The sequence below is a fragment of the Mixophyes fleayi genome, chromosome 10 (assembly GCF_038048845.1).
Source record: "Mixophyes fleayi isolate aMixFle1 chromosome 10, aMixFle1.hap1, whole genome shotgun sequence".
NCBI classification, from domain to species: Eukaryota; Metazoa; Chordata; class Amphibia; order Anura; family Limnodynastidae; genus Mixophyes; species Mixophyes fleayi.
The window spans coordinates 65,593,162-65,613,969 of NC_134411.1; the positions used below are offsets into that span (position 1 = coordinate 65,593,162).

The following is a 20,808-nucleotide window of genomic DNA, read 5'->3' on the forward strand; positions in this document are numbered from 1 at the left end:
TGGGGGATTTTTCTCTGAATTTACAACATTGTCAAATGTTAGTACTGAAGTTTGAATTTATTAATAACATTGTCATTTAATTATTTTTAATTTGTGTTTGTTTAGTATCTAGCACTCTGACATATCAGAGGCCTTCTCCCACTCCATATCTTAATAGTTAACACTATTAAAGTGTGTGTCCAACAACACACAGTGGTGGGAGCCATTTTGTAGGCTGAGCCTATATTGAGCGTATCAATTCAATAAGAATCTGGTGAATTTATAAGCTGCATTGTCATGCCTACAAAGTGTCTGCATCCTGTGTACAAAATGTCTGCCTCCATTACGTGTAGTTGATGGGTACATTTTAATGTGGTTGTCCTAACCCAAGCTGCCTCATGTACCTGCAGTCATTTTAGCAAATAGTCACCTTATGGAAAACATACTGGGCAAAACAAAAATAAAAACCTGCCTTTGTGTAGCTCAGAGTTTTAATCACATTTGTGGAACTGTCTCTATGTATTCCTCATTCTCACATGTACAACTTGAGTAGAGATCCTCTATATATCCTGCAAACATTATACACACAAATCAGAATTTTGTCACAATCTCGCTATCGAAGATCAAACCTTACTCAAAACAACCCTCTACAAAATACTTTAACTCAAGAAAACAATAAACACCGATTTTCAAATGTCACTGGATAAGAAGATATAAATAGAGGAGAAGTACTCTTTGCAAACTATGCTATTTCTTCCTTTGAATAGGTGATTCTGATCCAAACGATTGCTGGAACAAAGTCAGATAATGATATATTTATCATTTAGAGTCGTGTAATCACTCAAGAGTTTTCTTTGCAAATTGTGAGTTCCGACTGTTGACAAGTAGAAAAACAAATTCTTGTATCATCTACTTATCTTCAATAAGGGGGAATGATTTAACAGTTGCAGTGGCAATGTAGGGTATTTAGAAAAATGGTCCAAGTGTATTTAGTGAAGGATTAATTGAATGTAAATGATGAGTGGTTCAAGGAATGAATCCAATTGCCATTTATCATACCTATTGTGATAAAGTACTGCATTCACTGGACCCTCATACAGGTTTGCTGAACCATTTCACTATTTATTAGCAGTTGTCAGGATGGATAAACAGTTTCAGCGATGGTACAGCAAACATATCCAGTAAAAGTATCACAAAATCTCCCACCACCTACATCTGGCTAAACAATAGTTCCCTGACTACTAGCCGGCCACTTACCGGCATCGGTGGTCCCGGCCACAAATCCAGTGTCTTTATCCTCCACCCAAGCACTACACACAAATCACAGCAAAACAAACCAAATTACACCCATGTGGAACACCTGTGTGTGTGTATGTGTTGAAAGAGGAGCCCAGGGAAAATTTAACCCTGTCTGCAGCCTACTGCTGCAGACTAGCTGTGTTTTTACCAATTTTCTTATAGGGGAACTGTGATAAATATGCCTCTTTGCCACATTATAATGAGCATGGACATCATTTATGCAACACAAATGAATGTTGAATGAATGAATTCTGAGCATTGCATGGGAAATTTCAACAAACGTATGCAACTCTTTTTATTGGTTTTAAATACATGGGTATGTACCACATGTCAGGCCTCCATCATGTTTTTTTTGCCATGATGCATACAAATCAGTGAATTCAGTGTGTTCTAAAACACAGAGTTATCTGGTTGTTGCATTTAAACTATAACCAACCAGACCAATCCAATTTAACCACCTACCTGAATTGTACCCAGATACAGTTGGCTCCAGGCTACATCCCCTTCCAATATCATCTGATCTATATATCAGAAAACACTTATTTGTTGTATACGAATAACTAGTTAAAATAACTCTCTCTCTAATTAAAGAAACATTGGATTTTAATAATAGAATTTACTTATCACTGTTTTAAATGTGTTAATCAATTTGGATTTAGACAGCATTAGCATTCATTGAAACTAAAACATACCATAACCTGTTCAGTATCAGAGATTGGAAATGACAAAGGCTTCTGTGCAAAGAGTTTAACCAATTTTGCTGCTATAGCTAATGTTAATGTCTTTCCTGTGGCTTCTACACAGATATATTATTGTACTTATCCAAATTGATAATTACAGACATACAGGGGGTATTCAATTGGCCGCGTTACTGTTAAAAGTAACGCGGCCTGCACATTATTTCCTTTATTACGGTAATAGTGCGCGTAATTACCCTTATTACGGTATTTTTAACGCCGGCTTTTTGCTCGCAGCTCAGCAGAAAGCCGGGTTAAAACTACCGTAATAACGCTAATAGTTTTAGCGCGGCAGTACTTTAGGGGGTATTGAGTTCCCCCCACATACCCATAAACAACATATTGTAGGTGGTGCAACAATTAATACTTTCATCTATATGATACTTGCTAAAAAAATAATAAAAATTCAAGTATTGTGAAGTTTAATATTCCTCAATTAACTTTATAACACCATAAACACCTCTATACAAGGTCGTTGCCATATCATTCCTAATTGTGTCACATCCAGGCTGGTCATCTGGCATATTACTATGTTATGGCATGCTGGTTAGGAACCACTCCTATTAAAGTTAAAGTTTGATACAGGGCAGTTTTGCGGCTGCTTTTTAATCTAGTCCAAAGTTCCAAGATATGTGTTGGCAGTCCATAATTTGTAGTGTGATGCAAATCTTGTTTCTATTGTTTGAGAATCTGAAATCTGTCCTTTTTAATTTGTCTTATTACATATCACGCTATGGTAACAAGGTGCCAGAGAAAACTAGGACAGCAGAGGGTGTCAGCATTGCTAGGACCTTGGTGCAGTACAATGAGCAATGTGGCAATTGTTTTTCCTTCTGCATAATGAAGATGAGAGCTGGCACTTGTTAATTAAGGTGGTGGATGCTGAGAGATAAAGTTCAATTACGTCCTTTAAAACAAAGCTTGCTAAAAAAAAAAGTTGTTCTCAAATAATAGAGTACGGTATTCCGTTTGGAATGTGAATTGCTTCCTCTTAATTGGAGTTTTATGAAGTGGCATGTCTTTTGTTCTGTTGTAGAAATCGTTTACTTTAATATGCTGATGGGTGATTATTATTGCTAGGTCAGACATTAGAATGCAGTCATGTATAAAATATGTATGCTTCCTGGCTAAATTGCAATTAGTACACATTAGCATAAGTGCATGCTGCATGCCTGCAGTTGGTACTGAAACACCTGCTGCTATGCATTTTTGCGGATTGGCTGTTTACCGTAAGGTTGTTTTGTAAATGGGGAAACGAGATGCACGGTTTCACATAGAACATTCAGCTTACATAATTTCAATTTTGTAACTCACCACTGTTTTACGCTATAGAAAGTAACTATTTGATTCTGTCAGAGGTCTCTATTTTGAATCTATCAGAAATCTGTATCAAACCAATTGTCACTCTGAAAAAGTGTTCTGGATATGTGAGCCAGCAATATTCACATGAAATATGACACCACATACCTGTCAGCTCATATATATTTATTAACATGAAAACATGCATCTGAACTTATAGAAATATAATACACAAAAGATGCAATCCTGCATATATTTTTCTTTTTAAAACAGCATGTTTTATACCTCTATAACATGATACTGTCATTTGTACAGTCAGTTCTTCTTTAGCTCAGTGTCCTCTTGCACTGTGGGGGCAGTTGCCAACGGAAAAAAAATCTTATCCTTGAGCCAGTTAGTCAGGAAGCTCATTGGTTATAACGTGATGATAGAGGTAGGAGAGTGGTGAGGTTGTATGCTACATTCCAAAATATCTGTGCTCACTATACCTTATATCATGTGACTGTGGTTGCCCTGGTAATCACATGATACTTGGCAAACTGTAAATCATTAATAGCAGCTTGAATCAAAAATTAACTCAAGGTTTGTTTTTTTTTCTTACAGGTTACCACTTCAGTGTGCTTTAGGAAAACATGTGTCATTAAGGAATAATGGACCCTATTATTGTGCATATTAGAAGTGACCTTGTTGGTAAGTATGGTAAAAAACCCCCCACTTTTCTCACAACATGGCTAGCTGGGACATACACTGGGATTACTGAAAAATTATGAGGGAATTTAAAACAACTAAGACTAAAATAACACATTACTACAAAATAAAAATCTTATTGTTAGTAAAAAAAACAAACAAACAAACACATTACGCTGACACAGACTTGATTTTAGATCGCTCGGTCCATGAACTGCATACACACTAGCCATGTTTAGGACGATAAAGGGAAGAGCGGACGTCCCTTTAGCGACTTTTTACAGCCATGTTGTCATGAGCAATGACTGTAATTTCATACTCACTTTTGTGGATTGGTCGGAAGTTTATACACACTATACAGCGGAAACGAGATTGGAACGAAAATATTACACGGTACGACCAACCAAATGAGGCGACAATCGTCCATTTGGGCAGACTTTCGACCATCGTGTCACTGCACACACTGACCCGACTTTTGAACGAGCGGTCGTACGTCGGCTGATTTAGCCGATTATTGGATGAAAACTGTGTAGTGTGTACCCAGCTTTACACACAATTTTGTGCATAGGTTATTCTTAAAAACTATAAAAAAAAAATGTGTTTTTGTTATGGCATGACTTAATATCGAATACAAAATCATATAAACGTCACTTTTTATTTTAGTAGAATACACATAAATATGTATCATTTGGCCCCTCCAATATATTAGGCAGCACAATACATTCTTGTAACCTGAAGATATAACTGTTTCTATTGTGATCAAAGAAATGTTTTCTCACTAGCTAAAAGCTGTTCAACTATACATAGCAATAACAAGCTATAAATATATACCGCTGTACAATAATTTAAATTTGTGTACTGCATAAAATAAGTTCAACATTCAACTATACTTAGTTCTCCAAATTTTGTCCATTAAAAAGATTTCACTATTTTATAAACAGGTTTTCTAAAGTTAAAGGGGCTAATGCAGAGTGGGACCTATGCCAGTTTGCATAGCGTATCTTGTATGAAATCTCTCTGCACATGCCCAGAAAGTGTGCACACATATATGCGTATCAGTGACCAAGACAGCAACTTACTAAAGACGCCTTAGACACCAAGTAATGGTATCTAAGGCGATGACTCTGGAGAAAAAAACATCAGCAAATGGCAACAGTAGGCAGAAGCACATACTTTAGGCTCATGATATCCGTGTGCGGATTAGAATTGGAAGACGAAAAACAATAACCAACTAAAAATTTCAACCTGTGGTGTGAGCAGCCAGTTTTATGAAAAACAGTCTAGAAGGCTATATCAGAATTGGGTTCCAGTATATAAATTCCTCATCACACCTGGCAATGCACTTATTGCGAGTTTAGTAATTCAAAGAGCACAAGCAATGAACTATTCTCCAAGTTATTGGCAATTGGATGCTTGCACATGTAATACCAACCTGACGAACTCAACGAGTCTGAGTGCTTGTCCCCAATAGTGAAGGGTTGCAGTATTTTTTTCCCGATCAGAGAATAGAGAGAATCCAGTTCAGTTTGACGTCAGCTGGACTTACATCACTGTTAATTTAAAGCGGCAATGTCTGGACCCCGCAGCTTAAGTGTTTAAAGACTTAACCTGCGGGTTCCAGACATTGCCGCTTTAAATTAACATTGATGTAGGTTGTGCTGAAGTCAAACTGAACTGCCGGAGAGCTGTGTCTTCGGAATGAGTTCCTGTCAGCATGCTGGTGCCATCGGACATCTGGAGCTTCGATTTTCAGGTAAGTCTGTTTTTATTGTATTCATTTTTTTCAAGCAAATTTTTTTTGTAGGTCTGAAGCTTGTCAGAACTGTCGTCATCGGTAACCCGTAGCCAACCCGGATAAAGAAAGAGGGTAAACACTAATGCAATCACTTTGTTCATTTTTATTGTTCAATTGTTTTGTTTTTTAAATTGGACAAATGGTTGGATCACATTTTTGGCACAATGTCTGTGACAGACATTGTAAGACAGCCAAATATGAAAAATTTCAAGGAGTTGAATACCTTTTTATAGCCACTGTATGCATTTTTCATCCACTACCACATGCTGTCATTATCACATGCATAACATTTTTACAATTTTGTTTTTAACACTGAACATAATTCACATTGGCGTAAACACAGGCATATCTATGTGTGTGTCTTAATGTACTCTATGGTCATGTCCATCACCACTTGTTACAGTTGAGTTTACTCATACTAAATCTGAAAAATGAAAAACACCATATTTAAATTATTGTTTATTATTAACTCTACAAACAAGTAATTTATGATGGATTTTTACATCCCTACAATGTGGTATTCTATATCGTTTTAAACCTTTAAGTGTGAGAAGGCTCCAGGGACCCTATGGTACATGCCTAGTGGCTTTGCTGCATCTTCACTTTTTTTAAGGATATGTCGGAACACTACTAAGCCTAAAGGCACATTCTGTTGAATGGGCTATAGGCAGCCTTGAGGCTTAGCACTGTTAAGTACATATAGCTCACAATCTATTTAGAAATACAAATAATATTGGCATGTTGTTTTGGTTAAATAGGCTTGTATCTAGAAATATATGCAAGAAAGTGATGCGACTCCAAGATTACTGTATATTAAATGAGATCTCTTTCATTAGATCAATGTAACACCCTTGAACCTTGTATATCAACCAAGGATTTTCCTGAGTTTTACTGGATTTTGAAAAATGATTAAAAATGTATTAAAAGTAACTATTGGCTATTTTCTAAACAATAGCAGAGATTAAAAACACTATTAAATGCCAGATCAATAGTTAATTATTATTACAAAACTTCATGATCACATATATCACATGTACATTGGAATTAACCACCCATTTGTAAATGCTAAAATACTGTCTGTTTCTATCTCTGAATAAAGACATTTCTGTTGGAGACAGTTGGGTACAAACAAATCTGAATAGAACACTTTTATTCTAAAAACATTGTACCGAAGTAAGTTTGCACACAGTAGGTAACCATAAGTTGTCCTTTGTTGTCTGTCCCAATCCTTCGCACCTTTAAACAAATGTTTAATTAAATGAAAAGTACTTCTATAACCAGTATTGATGTGGCAGAATGGCTATTGTAGGACACATATATAGAAGGTCTTATTTGAAAAGACAGTAACAATGGCGGTGCTTAAGATAGGCTGTTTGTAGCAATGTCACTAAATGTACAGAAAGCATTTCAATACAATTTTGTAAAAATCAATTTCTTTACAACTTCATTAGATAAATCATATTGGAAGTTGTTAAAAAGATAGGTCAGTGTGGCTATAATTCCCTACATCATCCTCTGTAGTAGACCCATTCAGAATACTCATCAGGTATTATTTCTTGAAGGGAGAACTGCAACAGAAAAACTTCCAAGGGTTTTAAACAGGATTTTCATTCAGATATTTTCCCAGGTCAGGTTTTCCAACCTTGACAATATACTGCTCAAGTCAAACGGCAGTGGCATGGATAATTCGTCCTCTTTCCAGTAAGGGTAGCAACGTGGCATCTGGTCCATTGGCAAAGACTTTGCCAATCTGCATTTGCACCTTGAAATAAAAGACAAAACTCCATTTATGAGAATGAATTCAGCATCATCTGTACATAATAACACTGTCAACTTTTTATAAATAACATCCAGAGATGCAGTTTGTTTAATATTATAACATATGCACTTGTGTATGGGTAGTATCACAAGGACCAAAAATTGCTTGTTTTTCAGCTAAAATAATTATATTATTACTATATTATGTAAAAATCTCTCATAGAACACTCACGGGACCATGCGACCCTACTCTTACACGTGTTCAACTTAAAAAACACATTTTACACAACTTTACCATAATAATAAGGTTAATTTGCTAGCACTTGAGTTATGTGAACACAAAAGGATTCAGGATAATCAATGTCTTCATAAATATCATCTTTACACGACACATATTGTGAGTTTGTGGCTTTTGAACATGTATTTACGATACAATAATTTACTGGAATATTTTGTACATTAAACCTTTTTGTCTAAATAAAAAAAAAAAAAATAGTTGCAAGTCCTGCTTGGTACATTTTAGTCTGTCGTGCTGAAACTGCCTGTGCTTTAAAAATCCAACACTAGCGATATGTCAGTACTTATATTGTGTTGTATATTTGTTGAAAATGTCAATAAATATTTATTGAAATTAGAAAAAGAAATCCCTTAAGATATTTCCCCATAGGCACTGTGTGTTGGACATGGCGTTGTTAATGAGCACTTTCAATCAGGGTGGTGAGTAGTAGATACTCCATTGAACTTAGTGTGTTCACTTTTGGTGAATGCAAGTAAATGGAAAAGGAATCGTTGGGAAAAAGGGCATAGGTTAGTGGATTTGCGGTCATTGGAATCAGTGGGCTCAATCCCCATATCTTCTGCTAGCTTTTTTAACACTAGTAAGTGGAATTATAGATATGCAGCAGCTTTGTTAAAAAAGCAAAGTTTAAGACCTAGGATCTCCGCTCACATTTTACAGCGCTCTCCCACGGCGGGTGGTCTAGGCATTCCTAACAAACTTAACTACTACTACGCTGCGCGGCTGGCCCAGTGTGTACAATGGCATTCCCCCCTGGAACTAGGATATGGGTGGACATAGAATCGGATATACTGGGTGGCTCACCGATTTGTTCCGTCCTTTGGCTCCCAGTCACACAGCGCCTAGTCTCTGTTCGAGCCCATCCAGTTCTGGCCATATCACTCTCAATCTGGTCTAGATGTAACCGTTTGGTATCCCTCTCTCCTGCCCCCTCGATTCTAATACCTTTGTGGTCTAAGCCTGCATTTACGCCCGGGTTGTCTCACTCCATGTATACAAAATGGGCAGGTACGGGCAAGCTGCTGTTACTCAATCATATAACTAAGACAACAATAAGTCCACAATTTTCGGAGCTGGTAGAACGGTGTGGTTTTTTGCCGGGACAGTTCCACCAATATCTTCAAATTAGGCATTACCACCAAAATGCCTTATATCCATTCTATATAACGCCTTACTCCCCGCTACTTCATCTGTTAAGGATCGCTTTCAGACGCAGTGGGAGGCGGACCTGGGAACTGAGTTAGATGAGGAAGAGTGGTCGGATATTTATGAAAGTACAGCTCGTTGCTCTATAAATGTTCGTATCAAAGAAAATGCTAACAAGCTATTACATAGGTGGTACTATGTCCCCTCCAGGCTACAAAAAATATACCCACAGACCAGCTGACTACTGGAGAAAATGTGGACAAACAGGAACATTTATGCACATATGGTGGGACTGTCCCGGGATACGACCATACTGGACAGCAGTCCTTGCGCTAGCTTCAACAATTTTAGATACTCATATCCCACCTGACCCTAAGCATATTCTGCTACCTCTGCCCCTCCCAGACCTCACCAAATCTGCTCACAAGCTACTTAGGCACATTGTCAGTGCTGCCACTTGTCAGATAGCGGCCTCTTGGAAAAACTCCACACCGCCAACTCTCTAGATGGTCTGCAGTCGGATCTGGCATACTTACCAGATGGAACATATTACTAGCATACTGAGGGGCTCCTCCGTCTCCTTCTACAAAGTCTGGTCTTCATGGGCCTTAAATCATAATCAAGCTCCACTCCAGTTTTAGCGGAATCTGAATATGGAATGGTACTTCTAAACAAGTCTACTTCTTCTTTATTTGATATGGGAATCCTCAATCCCCCCAACCCTTCCTCTGGTCCCTACATTCCCCCCCTTCTATTCATTACTCCCATCCCCTCCATACCCTATAGATCTGAAATGTTAAAACAACATCTTTGCTGTTCTGGATAATTATGCAATTATCTTCCGAATATGATAGAACTATGAGAGTGTTTTTGTGTACAGCAGTATGTAAACATGTGTTATCTGTTATTGATTAACCTCTCGAGATTTTGTAATGCTTCTTATTGAAAAAAAAGATGTTTCTAATAAAAAGTTTATAAAAAAAAAAAAAAAGCAATGTTTAATTATTTTATCCCCTACCCAAACCCCACTAAAGAGTTCAGAAGCCCTGTCTAAAGTGGTGTTAATATAGATTAAAAAAAGATAAAGCACAGCAAGTCAATAATACTTAAAATATCCCTGTGTATGAATCTGGTGGTAATTGTTTTTACGATTACCACTATTCCGACATGGAGAGACCCTACAAAGAAAATCCGAAATTATGAAAAATCTGTCAATAGAAATTTAAATCGGCAATGTGGGGATCCCTAAGTTTAAGTGTTTAAACACTTAACCCAACATTGCCGCTATAAATTTCTATTGACAGACGTCGCAATGACGTCAGCCCGCAATGCCGAACACTTCTCCAATCGGAATCATTTGCTGTCAACATCGTGCTCCCATCGGAGATCTCCAGCATCAGGTTGAAGGTAAGTTAGTTTCTTTTCCAATCGGTTTTTCATAATGTCGGATTTTCTTTGTAGGCCTTCTCCATGTCGAAGTAGTGGACATCGGTAAAGCGTACCCAACCCTATGAATCCACCAATCTCTGTACAGAACATTCCGTTGCTGGCTTTATAATGCCCCCGATTGATGCAGAATAACCATTACGCTATGCAATAAACGATTATGATGATAATTATATTGGCTTCCTCTGAAACATGGATTAGTCAGCATGCTGGGCACATTTATTTAAGTATAAACACTTGAGTTATTTCAGGTAAATTGATTGTTTAAGTAAGACACATTCTTGGATATATAATTTATGTCAAAAAGTGGCTTTACTTACTGTTTAAACACATTTTATTGATGTACAGGACTGGCAGATATAAGGTAAACAACTAATTACAGACTAAGGCTGGGGCTACACAAACGATTTTAACCTGCAATTGTTGTTAAAATTGCATATTTTTGCATACTACCCAACTGTCCTGAATTATATGGGACATTTGATTTGAGGTGTCTGTCATGATCTTTGCCCTGACTGTCGAGAAGTTTGTTAGGTATGTCTCGCCCAACCATGGCAATGCAAGGGACTTGATGGCTGCCTAGCACTTTAGAGGCACTAGTTAGCTAGTTATGCCCCTTTGGGTTGTCACATGCCCCCAGGTGGTGAGCACAAAACGCCATCTTAGCAAGAACACACCTCCTTTTTGGTTTGCGTGCACACACAATCCTTATTTCCACTGGGGCATTTTAGGGAGCTATCTTTCTGTTTTTAATTTCTAATAAATGGAAGTTGCTCAGTCAATTTAGAGGTCCACAGAAGGTGCCTAAAAGGGTTGGGTTGTTTGAGAGGCATGCATGGGATCAGTAGCTGACAGGGAGTGCTGGTCCTTCTACTGCCATTTTGGAGGTTCCTGAGTTACCTCTTGGTAAGTTAGATCTCAATTTAAAAGCACGTGAATGTATGACTCAATATAGGAAGATCATCATCATTTATATAGCGCCACTAATTCCGCAACGCTGCACAGAGAATGCACTCAGTCCCTACCCAATAGAGCTTACAGTCTAAATTCTCCAACACACACACACACACAGACAGACTAGGGTCAATTTGATAGCAGCCAATTAATCTACTACTATGTTTTTGCATTGTTATAGGAAACCAGAGGACCCAGGGGAAATCCACACAAACACGGGGAGAACATAGAAACTCCACACAGATGAGGCCATTGTCGGGAATTGAACTCATGACCCCAGTGCTGTGAAGCAGAAATGCTAAACACTAAGCCACCGTACTGATTCTAAACTCTCATGATTTAGAGATCAGACCACCCCAAACGTGTTTAAATGAGACTTCTGCATTTTATAGCAACTCTTTTACTAGTTCACAGCAGTGTGCTGGGCTTTTTTCTCTATGTATGTTTCCTTTCTGGATAACCCCACCCTTTCAAGAATCTACTATTCACCTATAATATTGATTGAGCAACTTCCATTTCTGTATTGTTGTTTGAGAGGCATGTTTGGTATCAGTAGCTGATGAGGAGTGCTGGTCCTCTATTGCCATTTGCAGGCTTCTTGGTTACCTCTTGGTAAGTTAGCTGTCAAGTTAAAAACACATGAATGTATGACCCACTATAGGAACTCTCATTGTTTACAGTCAGGATCACCATATTAGCAAGAGCGCCTTGACAGGGCAGGTGGCTTATAATATATTTGCAAATGTGTGTAACTGGCACGTCTTCTTTTTGTGTACAAATAGAATATCAACTCTTTTACTGGTGTGCTGGGGGATTATTTTCTGTGTATATTTTTAATTTCTAAACTGATGAAGGATGCATTTACTATTTCAGATTGACCCAGAAGAGTGCAGTATGAATAGCCAGGAATATAGGGGTGGCAGTTACACACTTTCTGACAGGAAGCCTGTGACTTTGATGTGTGGCCACAGGTGGAAATCATCCTTGTAGCCCTATCCTTAGATGTTTTTATGAACTAAAATCCTACACAAAGGCAATATCAAATATTCATGACAAGTGTACAGGTCCAGACTACACACCTGAACTAATATGGTTAGTTTATATCAATACACATTTCACACAGTTTTCATATATTTTTAAAGCATGAAAGCTGCGTGAACAATACCAAACATTCATTTCCATGGCAACAAACACATCTTTGCATTGGCAGTATAGTGTGTTTTATCAAACTTGTTTCAATGCATCACGTTGCATTTTTCATGTGTTAACACATATTTCTCCTTTTCATTCTTTCAACAAAAGAGCTGTGCGATGCATGAAAAATGCATGTTCTTTTACGAATCACTTTTGATGTGTCCACGTGAAAGCACCAGATGAAGAGATTTGAACGAGTCATAAGAGTTACTCTAAATCACACTTTTACAATTACATAAAATATAACTTTTATTTCATACTATTAAAATAAAATTGTATTTTTAAACTAATTCCAGCAAATAACACAATAAAATAATAAAAATAGAGGAACAGGTATTATCTATCAATGTCCTTAAATAATATATGCTTCAATTTGTTCGATTTTGCTTCTAATAGGATTTACCATAGATAGAAAATAGATATGTGATGTTATCCTGGAAGTGGCAGCATTAATATTCTTTGTATTAATATAAAAAAAGTGCCCGCTACTACTTTAAATATAACTGCTTCTAATTTTCTTCCTTTTCCCATTCTTCTTCGTTGGCTCACTGCCCAGTTGCTGTAACTTTGTTGTTTTTGTAGAAGATTGTCCCAACTAATTGTTGACTACTCAATGCCAATATAAACAGAGGATGAGAATAAATACAATTCCCCATAGTGCTGTGTACTGATTTTGTTGCACTTAGTAATTCAGCGACACCATTGATATTCTAGTGACCAATAATACATACTGGTTTAAATTATTATTTATTTTTTGTGTTTAATGCAATAATAAAAACATATTTTGATAGCCTAAACAAAAAAGAACTGTTTGATGCAATTGTGACAGGTTCTCTTGTTTAACCATGAGAGGTGAGTGAACTGAAAAACAGGCCAAACAAATCAATGTGCCTTCACTTAGCCTATTTTATAAAAAAAATAACATATTGAATAAAAATAACAAAGGATCAAATGATATGTGGAGTAGCAATGTTTGCAGTAGTACAGATTAACGCAAATCTAACAGAACGATACTAGAAGAATTAGGTTATGAGGTTTATAATATACACTGTACACCAGCTAAACACTGCTCTTGGGATGTTTTATTTAAAGGGACAATATGCCATATTTATAAGTAAAATTGATGATAATTTGTTATTATCATGTGGATGGATTTGAGTAAAATAAAACCAGTATTCTAAAAGACATTAATAATATTGTTTAGATAGTGATTTACTGGGAATGACTTGCCACTAAAAAAATATTTTAAGCGATCACAACATTTTTTAAACACTTTTTGTATAGGAACAAGACATCTGCTTAGAGAAGCATGAAGGTGAAATTCAGCAATTAGAGAAAGCTTAAGGGTGAGGCATGGAAGCAGGGGCGTATTGTGTGTACTGTTTGTCTGATACCTGCTTTTCTCATTGTCCAACGCAGTTCAAATGAAATGTACATCTCAACTGCAAAATATAGAATTTAAAGGTATATATCTGGCACATCACCATAAACATAATATATACACTATATGGACAAAAGTATGCAGACGTTTGACCATTACATAAAAAGGGACTACAAAGATATTGTATTCAAATACATATACTTTAATATAGAGTTGGTCCCCCTTTTGCAGTGATAACAGCTTCCACTCTTCTTGGAAGGTTTTCTACAAGATGTTGGAGTGTTTCTGTGCCCATTCATTATGTAGAGCATTTACGAGGTCAGGTACTGATGTTAGATAAGAAGGCCTGGCTCGCAATCTTTGTTCCAGTTCATCCCAGAGGTGTTTGATGGGTTTGAGGTCAGGGCTCTGAGTGGGCCTGTCAAGTTCTTCCACACCAAACCATGTCATTGTAGTCTTTGCTTTGTGCACTGGGCACAATCATATTGTAATAGAAAAGGGCCTTCCCCAAACTGTCGCCACAAAGTTGGAAGTATAGAATTGTCCAAAATGACTTGGTATGCTAAAGCATTTAGATTACTCTTTACTGGAGATAAGAAGCCTAGCCCAAACATTGACAGCCTCATTTCATTATTCCTCCTCTACCAAACTCCACAGTTACCATAATGCAGTCAGGCAAGAAACATTCTCCCGGCATCTGCCAAACCCAGACTCGCCCATCTGACTGCCAAACAGAGAAGTGTGATTTGTCACTCCATAGAACACTTTTCCACTGCTCCACAGTCCAGTGTCTATGTGCTTTACACCACTCCAAGCAACGCTTGGCATTGCTCTTGGTGATGGGAGGCTTGCATGCAGCGTTGGCGACTTTTACGCACCATGCGCCTTAGCAGTCATTGACCCTGCTCTGTGATTTTAAATGGTCTTCCACTTCAAGGCTGAGTTGCTTTTGTTCCTAAATGTTTTCTAATAATATTACTTACAGTTGAATGTGGAATATCCAGCAGGGATGAAATTTCATGAACCATCTTTTTGCAAAGGGGGCATCCTATCACAGTACCACACATGAAGTCACTGAGCTCTTCAGAACCACCCATTTTGTATCACAAATATTTGTAAATGGAGACTGCCTGGCTATGTGCTTGATTCTGGCAACAGGTCTGATTTAAACACCTCAATTCAATAATTAACAGGTGTGGCCAAATACTTTTGTACATATAGTGTACATAACAGGGAATATACTATCATGTAATTATTATTTTTGTGTATACACAATATTGCTGTATACTAGATATGTTTTTGTTTTTATTAGCTTATTTTTTAGCATAGATCAAATAATTTTGTCATCCATAAAAGACCTAACCTGGTTCTCCCATGTACTTGAGCCTGACTTCCATCAGGAAATATGTGGCGACATCACATGTGGTGTTAGGAGACTGCCTTCTATGCATGAGAATATACCTTCCACGTTCAGCGTGACATTTATAAACATTATAATATGCATTGCAAAGCAGAATAAGGGTTAGAAAATAGATTCCATGGAAACTAAATAGTGATATGTGTATACAGTGCATGTACAGACAGGTTGGGTACAGTGTGTGCATACATTTTGTTGACTTTAGTAAATTGAAATACTGAATCTTATATACGATCAGTATTCAATGCAAAGCTCATTGACTTCTCATCATAAATGATGAGCACAATACCTTAGCTTTGCACCAGTTTGAAAAACTGTACTGCCCTAAGTACTTAAAAATGAGCACCTACTCTTTCGGTTTTCGCAGATGCCTCCGTAAACTCTACTGCCCCTGGTTGTGAGTAAAATGGAAAGAGGCCCATTATGTAAAAGTGCAAATGCCACTGCCTACCCCTTCAGCATACCTCACAACTATTGAAGCTGATGAATTGGGACAATGTGTGGGCTGCAAAGCCAGGATGGTCATGTGTAACAGGTCATTGCCATATCCCATAGGGCATGCTCTCTAGTGTTTACAAGCGTTAGCCTGCCAAAGCCACCTCCAAAACATTCTTTCAATCTGGTGCTCACCAGTGGCGCGTACACGATGCACCTATTCACCGCAGCACTACGTAGTGCAGCAGTAAACAGGATATACCTCCCAGCAAAACTGTCCGCGGATGGAACAGTGGGACCTTAAATTGGCCTTTAGTACCACCCTTTTCATTAAAATGTTGTGTTTGTTTTAAAAAATACTGCTTGGTTTAAGCCTCATATGAAGTTTAAATTAAGACAGTGAGGTGATGTTAGGACTGTCTTTAATACATGATGCACCTTTGTGTATTGAAAACTTTAGAAAGGTGCATATTCAAGTAGGTTTTCGGTCCACGGTAACGTGCCGGAACGGGCCACAAAGCCAATCCACGGTACCGCAATAACGTGGATTTTCGTGCGCACCCCATAGGGTTGTGTAGGAAAATCTGCGTTATTGCGGTACCGTATTACCGTCAATACTGCGCACTTTTCACGGTATCGCACGTTACTGCGGACCGGAAACCTAATTGAATATGCCCCAAAGTGTCTGATGTTAAACTAAAGGGTCTCATTAAATGTTGTCAGGATCTGCCTGCACTTCTACTGCATGTTGCTTCTCTTGGCATTCCTGTCTTTGGACTATTCTAGTCTTGTTACTTTGAATGTATCCTGCAGTATCTCTAATCCACCAGAGGGGCTGCTATTGTATCTTGTCCCTTCTCTCTACCAGGGGTTAACCTGCTGCGCTACCTAATCATCTGCACCTGTTGTCTTCTTATTTATACCTGCCTCTCCCAGTTACCTTTGCTGGTGATTGTTGTTTATGTTGCTGTTCCTGACTTTGTTGTGCTCTTGTTTCTCCTGTTCCCTGGGACTTCTGCATACTGCTTGCCAACATCTCTTTACCTGGTTTGTCTCAACAGCCTTTTCACCTGCACCAGCCATGTTCCTTGCTATTTGCTTTCAGCCTCTCTCAGCAATCCTTGCTCAATATCTGCAATACTCGATTTGTACCATTCTGCATTATCTGGATCATATCTGTTCAATAAATATCATGTACTTTCACCATATTCCAGGCTCCATAGCTGTAATTTCCAGCTTTTAGCATTGAAGTGTGACAAAAGTATAGGATGAGGATCTATCATTACCAGCTCAAGAGCTGATGTAAAAATAAATACCTTACGTCAGTGGTTCCCAAACTTTCTCAGCTCGAGGCACCCTTAGGGTCACCATAATTTTTCCAAGGCACCCCTAAGCAAAAATAATTACCGGGTAGTCCCGTTGTTTAAGTAGTTGGGTCAAAATGATGTAAGATGTATTTAGACCCCTTCACCATCACATTGTGCCCCTTTATCATATCACTCTGTATCCCCTTCGCCATCTCACACCCTGTGTCCCCCTCTTCGCCATCTCACACCCTGTGTCCCCCTCTTCACCATCTCAAACCCTGTGTCCCCCTTTTCGCCATCTCACACCCTGTGTCCCCCTCTTTGCCATCTCACACCCTGTGTCCCCCTTTTCGCCATCTCACTCTGTATCCCTCTTCATCAGCTCACACTCTGACCCCCCTCCTTCAGCGTCTCTCTGTCCCCCTCCTTCAGCGTCTCTCTGTCCCCCTCCTTCAGCGTCTCTGTCCCCCTCCTTCAGCGTCTCTGTCCCCCTCCTTCAGCGTCTCTCTGCCCTTCTCCTTCAGTGTTTCTCTCTGTCCCCCTCCTTCAGCATCTCTCTGTCCCCCTCCTTCAGCGTCTCTCTGTCCCCCTCCTTCAGCGTCTCTCTGTCCCCCTCCTTCAGCGTCTCTCTGCCCTCCTCCTTCAGTGTTTCTCTCTGTCCCCCTCCTTCAGCGTCTCTCTGTCTCCCTCCTTCAGCGTCTCTCTGCCCTCCTCCTTCAGTGTTTCTCTCTGTCCCCCTCCTTCAGTGTCTCTCTCTGTCCCCCTCCCTCAGTGTCTCACTCTGCCCTCCTCCTTCAGTGTCTCTCTCTTCCCTCCTCCTTCAGTGTCTCTCTCTTCCCTCCTCCTTCAGTGTCTCTCTCTTCCCTCCTCCTTCAGTGTTTCTCTCTGTCCCCCTCCTTCAGTGTCTCTCTCTTCCCTCCTCCTTCAGTGTCTCTCTCTTCCCTCCTCCTTCAGTGTCTCTCTCTTCCCTCCTCCTTCAGTGTCTCTCTCTTCCCTCCTCCTTCAGTGTCTCTCTCTTCCCTCCTCCTTCAGTCTCTCTCTCTTCCCTCCTCCTTCAGTCTCTCTCTCTTCCCTCCTCCTTCAGTCTCTCTCTGTCTCCCCCTTCAGCGCGTCTGTGTCCCCCTTCAGCCTCTCTCTCTGTGTCCCCCTTCAGCCTCTCTCTCTGTGTCCCCCTTCAGCCTCTCTCTCTGTGTCCCCCTTCAGCCTCTCTCTCTGTGTCCCCCTTCAGCCTCTCTCTCTGTGTCCCCTTCAGCCTCTCTCTCTATGTCCCCCTTCAGCCTCTCTCTCTGTGTCCCCCTTCAGCCTCTCTCTCTGTGTCCCCCTTCAGCCTCTCTCTCTCTGTCCCCCTTCGGCGTCTCTGTCTCTGTCCCTCTTCGTGGTGTCTCTCTCTGTCCCCCTTCGTGGTGTCTCTCTGTCCCCCTTCGTGGTGTCTCTCTCTGTCCCCCTTCGTGGTGTCTCTCTCTGTCCCCTTTCGTGGTGTCTCTCTCTGTCCCCCTTCGTGGTGTCTCTCTCTGTCCCCCTTCGTGGTGTCTCTCTCTGTCCCCCTTCGTGGTGTCTCTCTCTGTCCCCCTTCGTGGTGTCTCTCTCTGTCCCCCTTTGTGGTGTCTCTCTCTGTCCCCCTTCGTGGTGTCTCTCTCTGTCCCTCTTCGTGGTGTCTCTCTCTGTCCCTCTTCGTGGTGTCTCTCTCTGTCCCTCTTCGTGGTGTCTCTCTCTGTCCCTTATCGTGGTGTCTCTCTCTGTCCCTCTTCGTGGTGTCTCTCTCTGTCCCTCTTCGTGGTGTCTCTCTCTGTCCCTTATCGTGGTGTCTCTCTCTGTCCCTTATCGTGGTGTCTCTCTCTGTGTCCCTTCATGGTGTCTCTCTGTGCCCGTCTTCACTTCCTTTACTTACCTGCTTTCCTGGACGTCTTCTCTGCTGCTGCTCCTTCTCACTGAGGCTGACGGACGTGATGACGTCACGCCCGGCAGTCAGTGAGGAGGAGGATCCGGCGCTGGATGATGGGTAAGTTGTTTTTTTTGTTTTCTTTTTTCTTCTTTTTCTTCTTCTTTTCCTTGCTAGGGATCGCGGCACCCCTGTGACAGCGCCGCGGCACCCCAGGGAGCCGCGGCGCACACTTTGGGAACCGCTGCCTTACGTGTAGTGGAAGTGAACATGCACTCTTCTCCGGAGCATTCATAAAAATGTGAACTCTCCAGTCTTTTAAATAACCTCCACAAAATAAAATCTTGATTGTGCACTTCTCGCCAAAACAAGTAGCACCTATCCGACCACTCTATACATTGCAATGAATGCCCTCACTATGCCCTGCTCCTCCCGTCTGCTGGTGCCAACTTCTACTTCTTCACAAACACCGCCCATTCTGCTCTGTAGACATATTCCGTAAATCGAGGCATATGCATTACCAAGCAGTTATCTTTAAAAAAGTCTCTCTCAGACTAAAATAACACAAACATTTACATTTTAAAATAGAAAAACCGTTCTGCCATCAAGTACATTTCCATCCATAATGGTAAAACTGAAACCAAAATAGTTCCTTTATTTTAACTACCAGATCCAAGAAAACACTGTATCAAACATGGTCAATATTTACAGGTGTGTACCCTGAAGTGAAAGGCAGGTCTATTATTAATATAATTATAACATAATAACCCAACTAAGACAGTCTATAAAACATAAGCAATCAGTATTAGTAACCCTGTAGATATTCAAACTAGCATCAGTTAAACAAGAAAGAAACTGTTATAAGGGCTGACATGAACTTCAAAGAGAACATCATAAAATCCTCTGGACAAGCCTCTGTAGATCAGAAGGAAATAAACATCCAAAAGCAGAATTAATCTCTATGTAAATAAGCACATCTGCCACAGAAGAGGTTTTATATAATAAAAGTAGTCACAGTATGAGAAGAATTTTTTAGCAGATGATAGTAACACTGCATTAATACTGAGAGCAGCCTCTTTGCTGTTGTAATGCTCTCCCAATGTTTAATGAACCACCACACATTCGCATTTTGTTCCACAGATCGTTTCGTCCCACAAGCAACACACTACTCATAATCGCCACAAGTCTCTTTGCGGTCTCCACATGTCTAGCACAAAAAATTCTTATACCATAAAAAGACACTGACAACCTTCCTAAGCAAAATATAAAATTATGGTAAATTACCTTGCTGTGCACAAGTGCTTCTATTACCGAACATCCTGCTGACACTGACTTAATTGGATAGCCTCATTCTGATGACATTCTGAACCCCCACAACAATGGTTGACTATGCCCTTAAAGAGATTGGAAAACCTTTGCTGCATTGCAATATTTATCTCAACTGGTTTGGATAATCAGCAGTAGTGGGTCTTCCCAGGATTGAATTTGAGTGTCATGAGTTGCCTCTTAAGTCAGCTATGCTCTGCTGCTGAGCCCCCTGGCAAATTTCAATAAATATTGAAAAGTATCTGGGAGCTTCTATTCATTCACTTTAATTTAATCCTCTTTCAATTCTTTCTCTTCACAAAATATCCTAAAGTACATAGATTTACCCAAAATTGCGTTAACACACTGTGACAAAAACGGGGTCCCACTGGACTGAAGACTGTTTATTCATCACCCGTTTCTCACAATTTAATGTACTTTTTAAACCTTGGCCCAGTCTAAATATATACAACAGAGCATCAGTGTATTATG

General features: G+C 39.6%; 1 protein-coding gene across 1 annotated transcript in view; it reads right to left on the reverse strand.

The window, feature by feature from the left end:
• Window positions 1-5,884: 5,884 nt before the first annotated feature.
• Window positions 5,885-20,808, reverse strand: part of FTO (FTO alpha-ketoglutarate dependent dioxygenase) — a 253,219-nt gene continuing 238,295 nt past the window's right edge. The window contains exon 9 of the mRNA XM_075188839.1: window positions 5,885-7,558. Coding sequence (XP_075044940.1) covers window positions 7,408-7,558 — 151 coding nt within the window. The 3' untranslated portion in view covers window positions 5,885-7,407. The remainder of the gene's footprint in view (window positions 7,559-20,808) is intronic.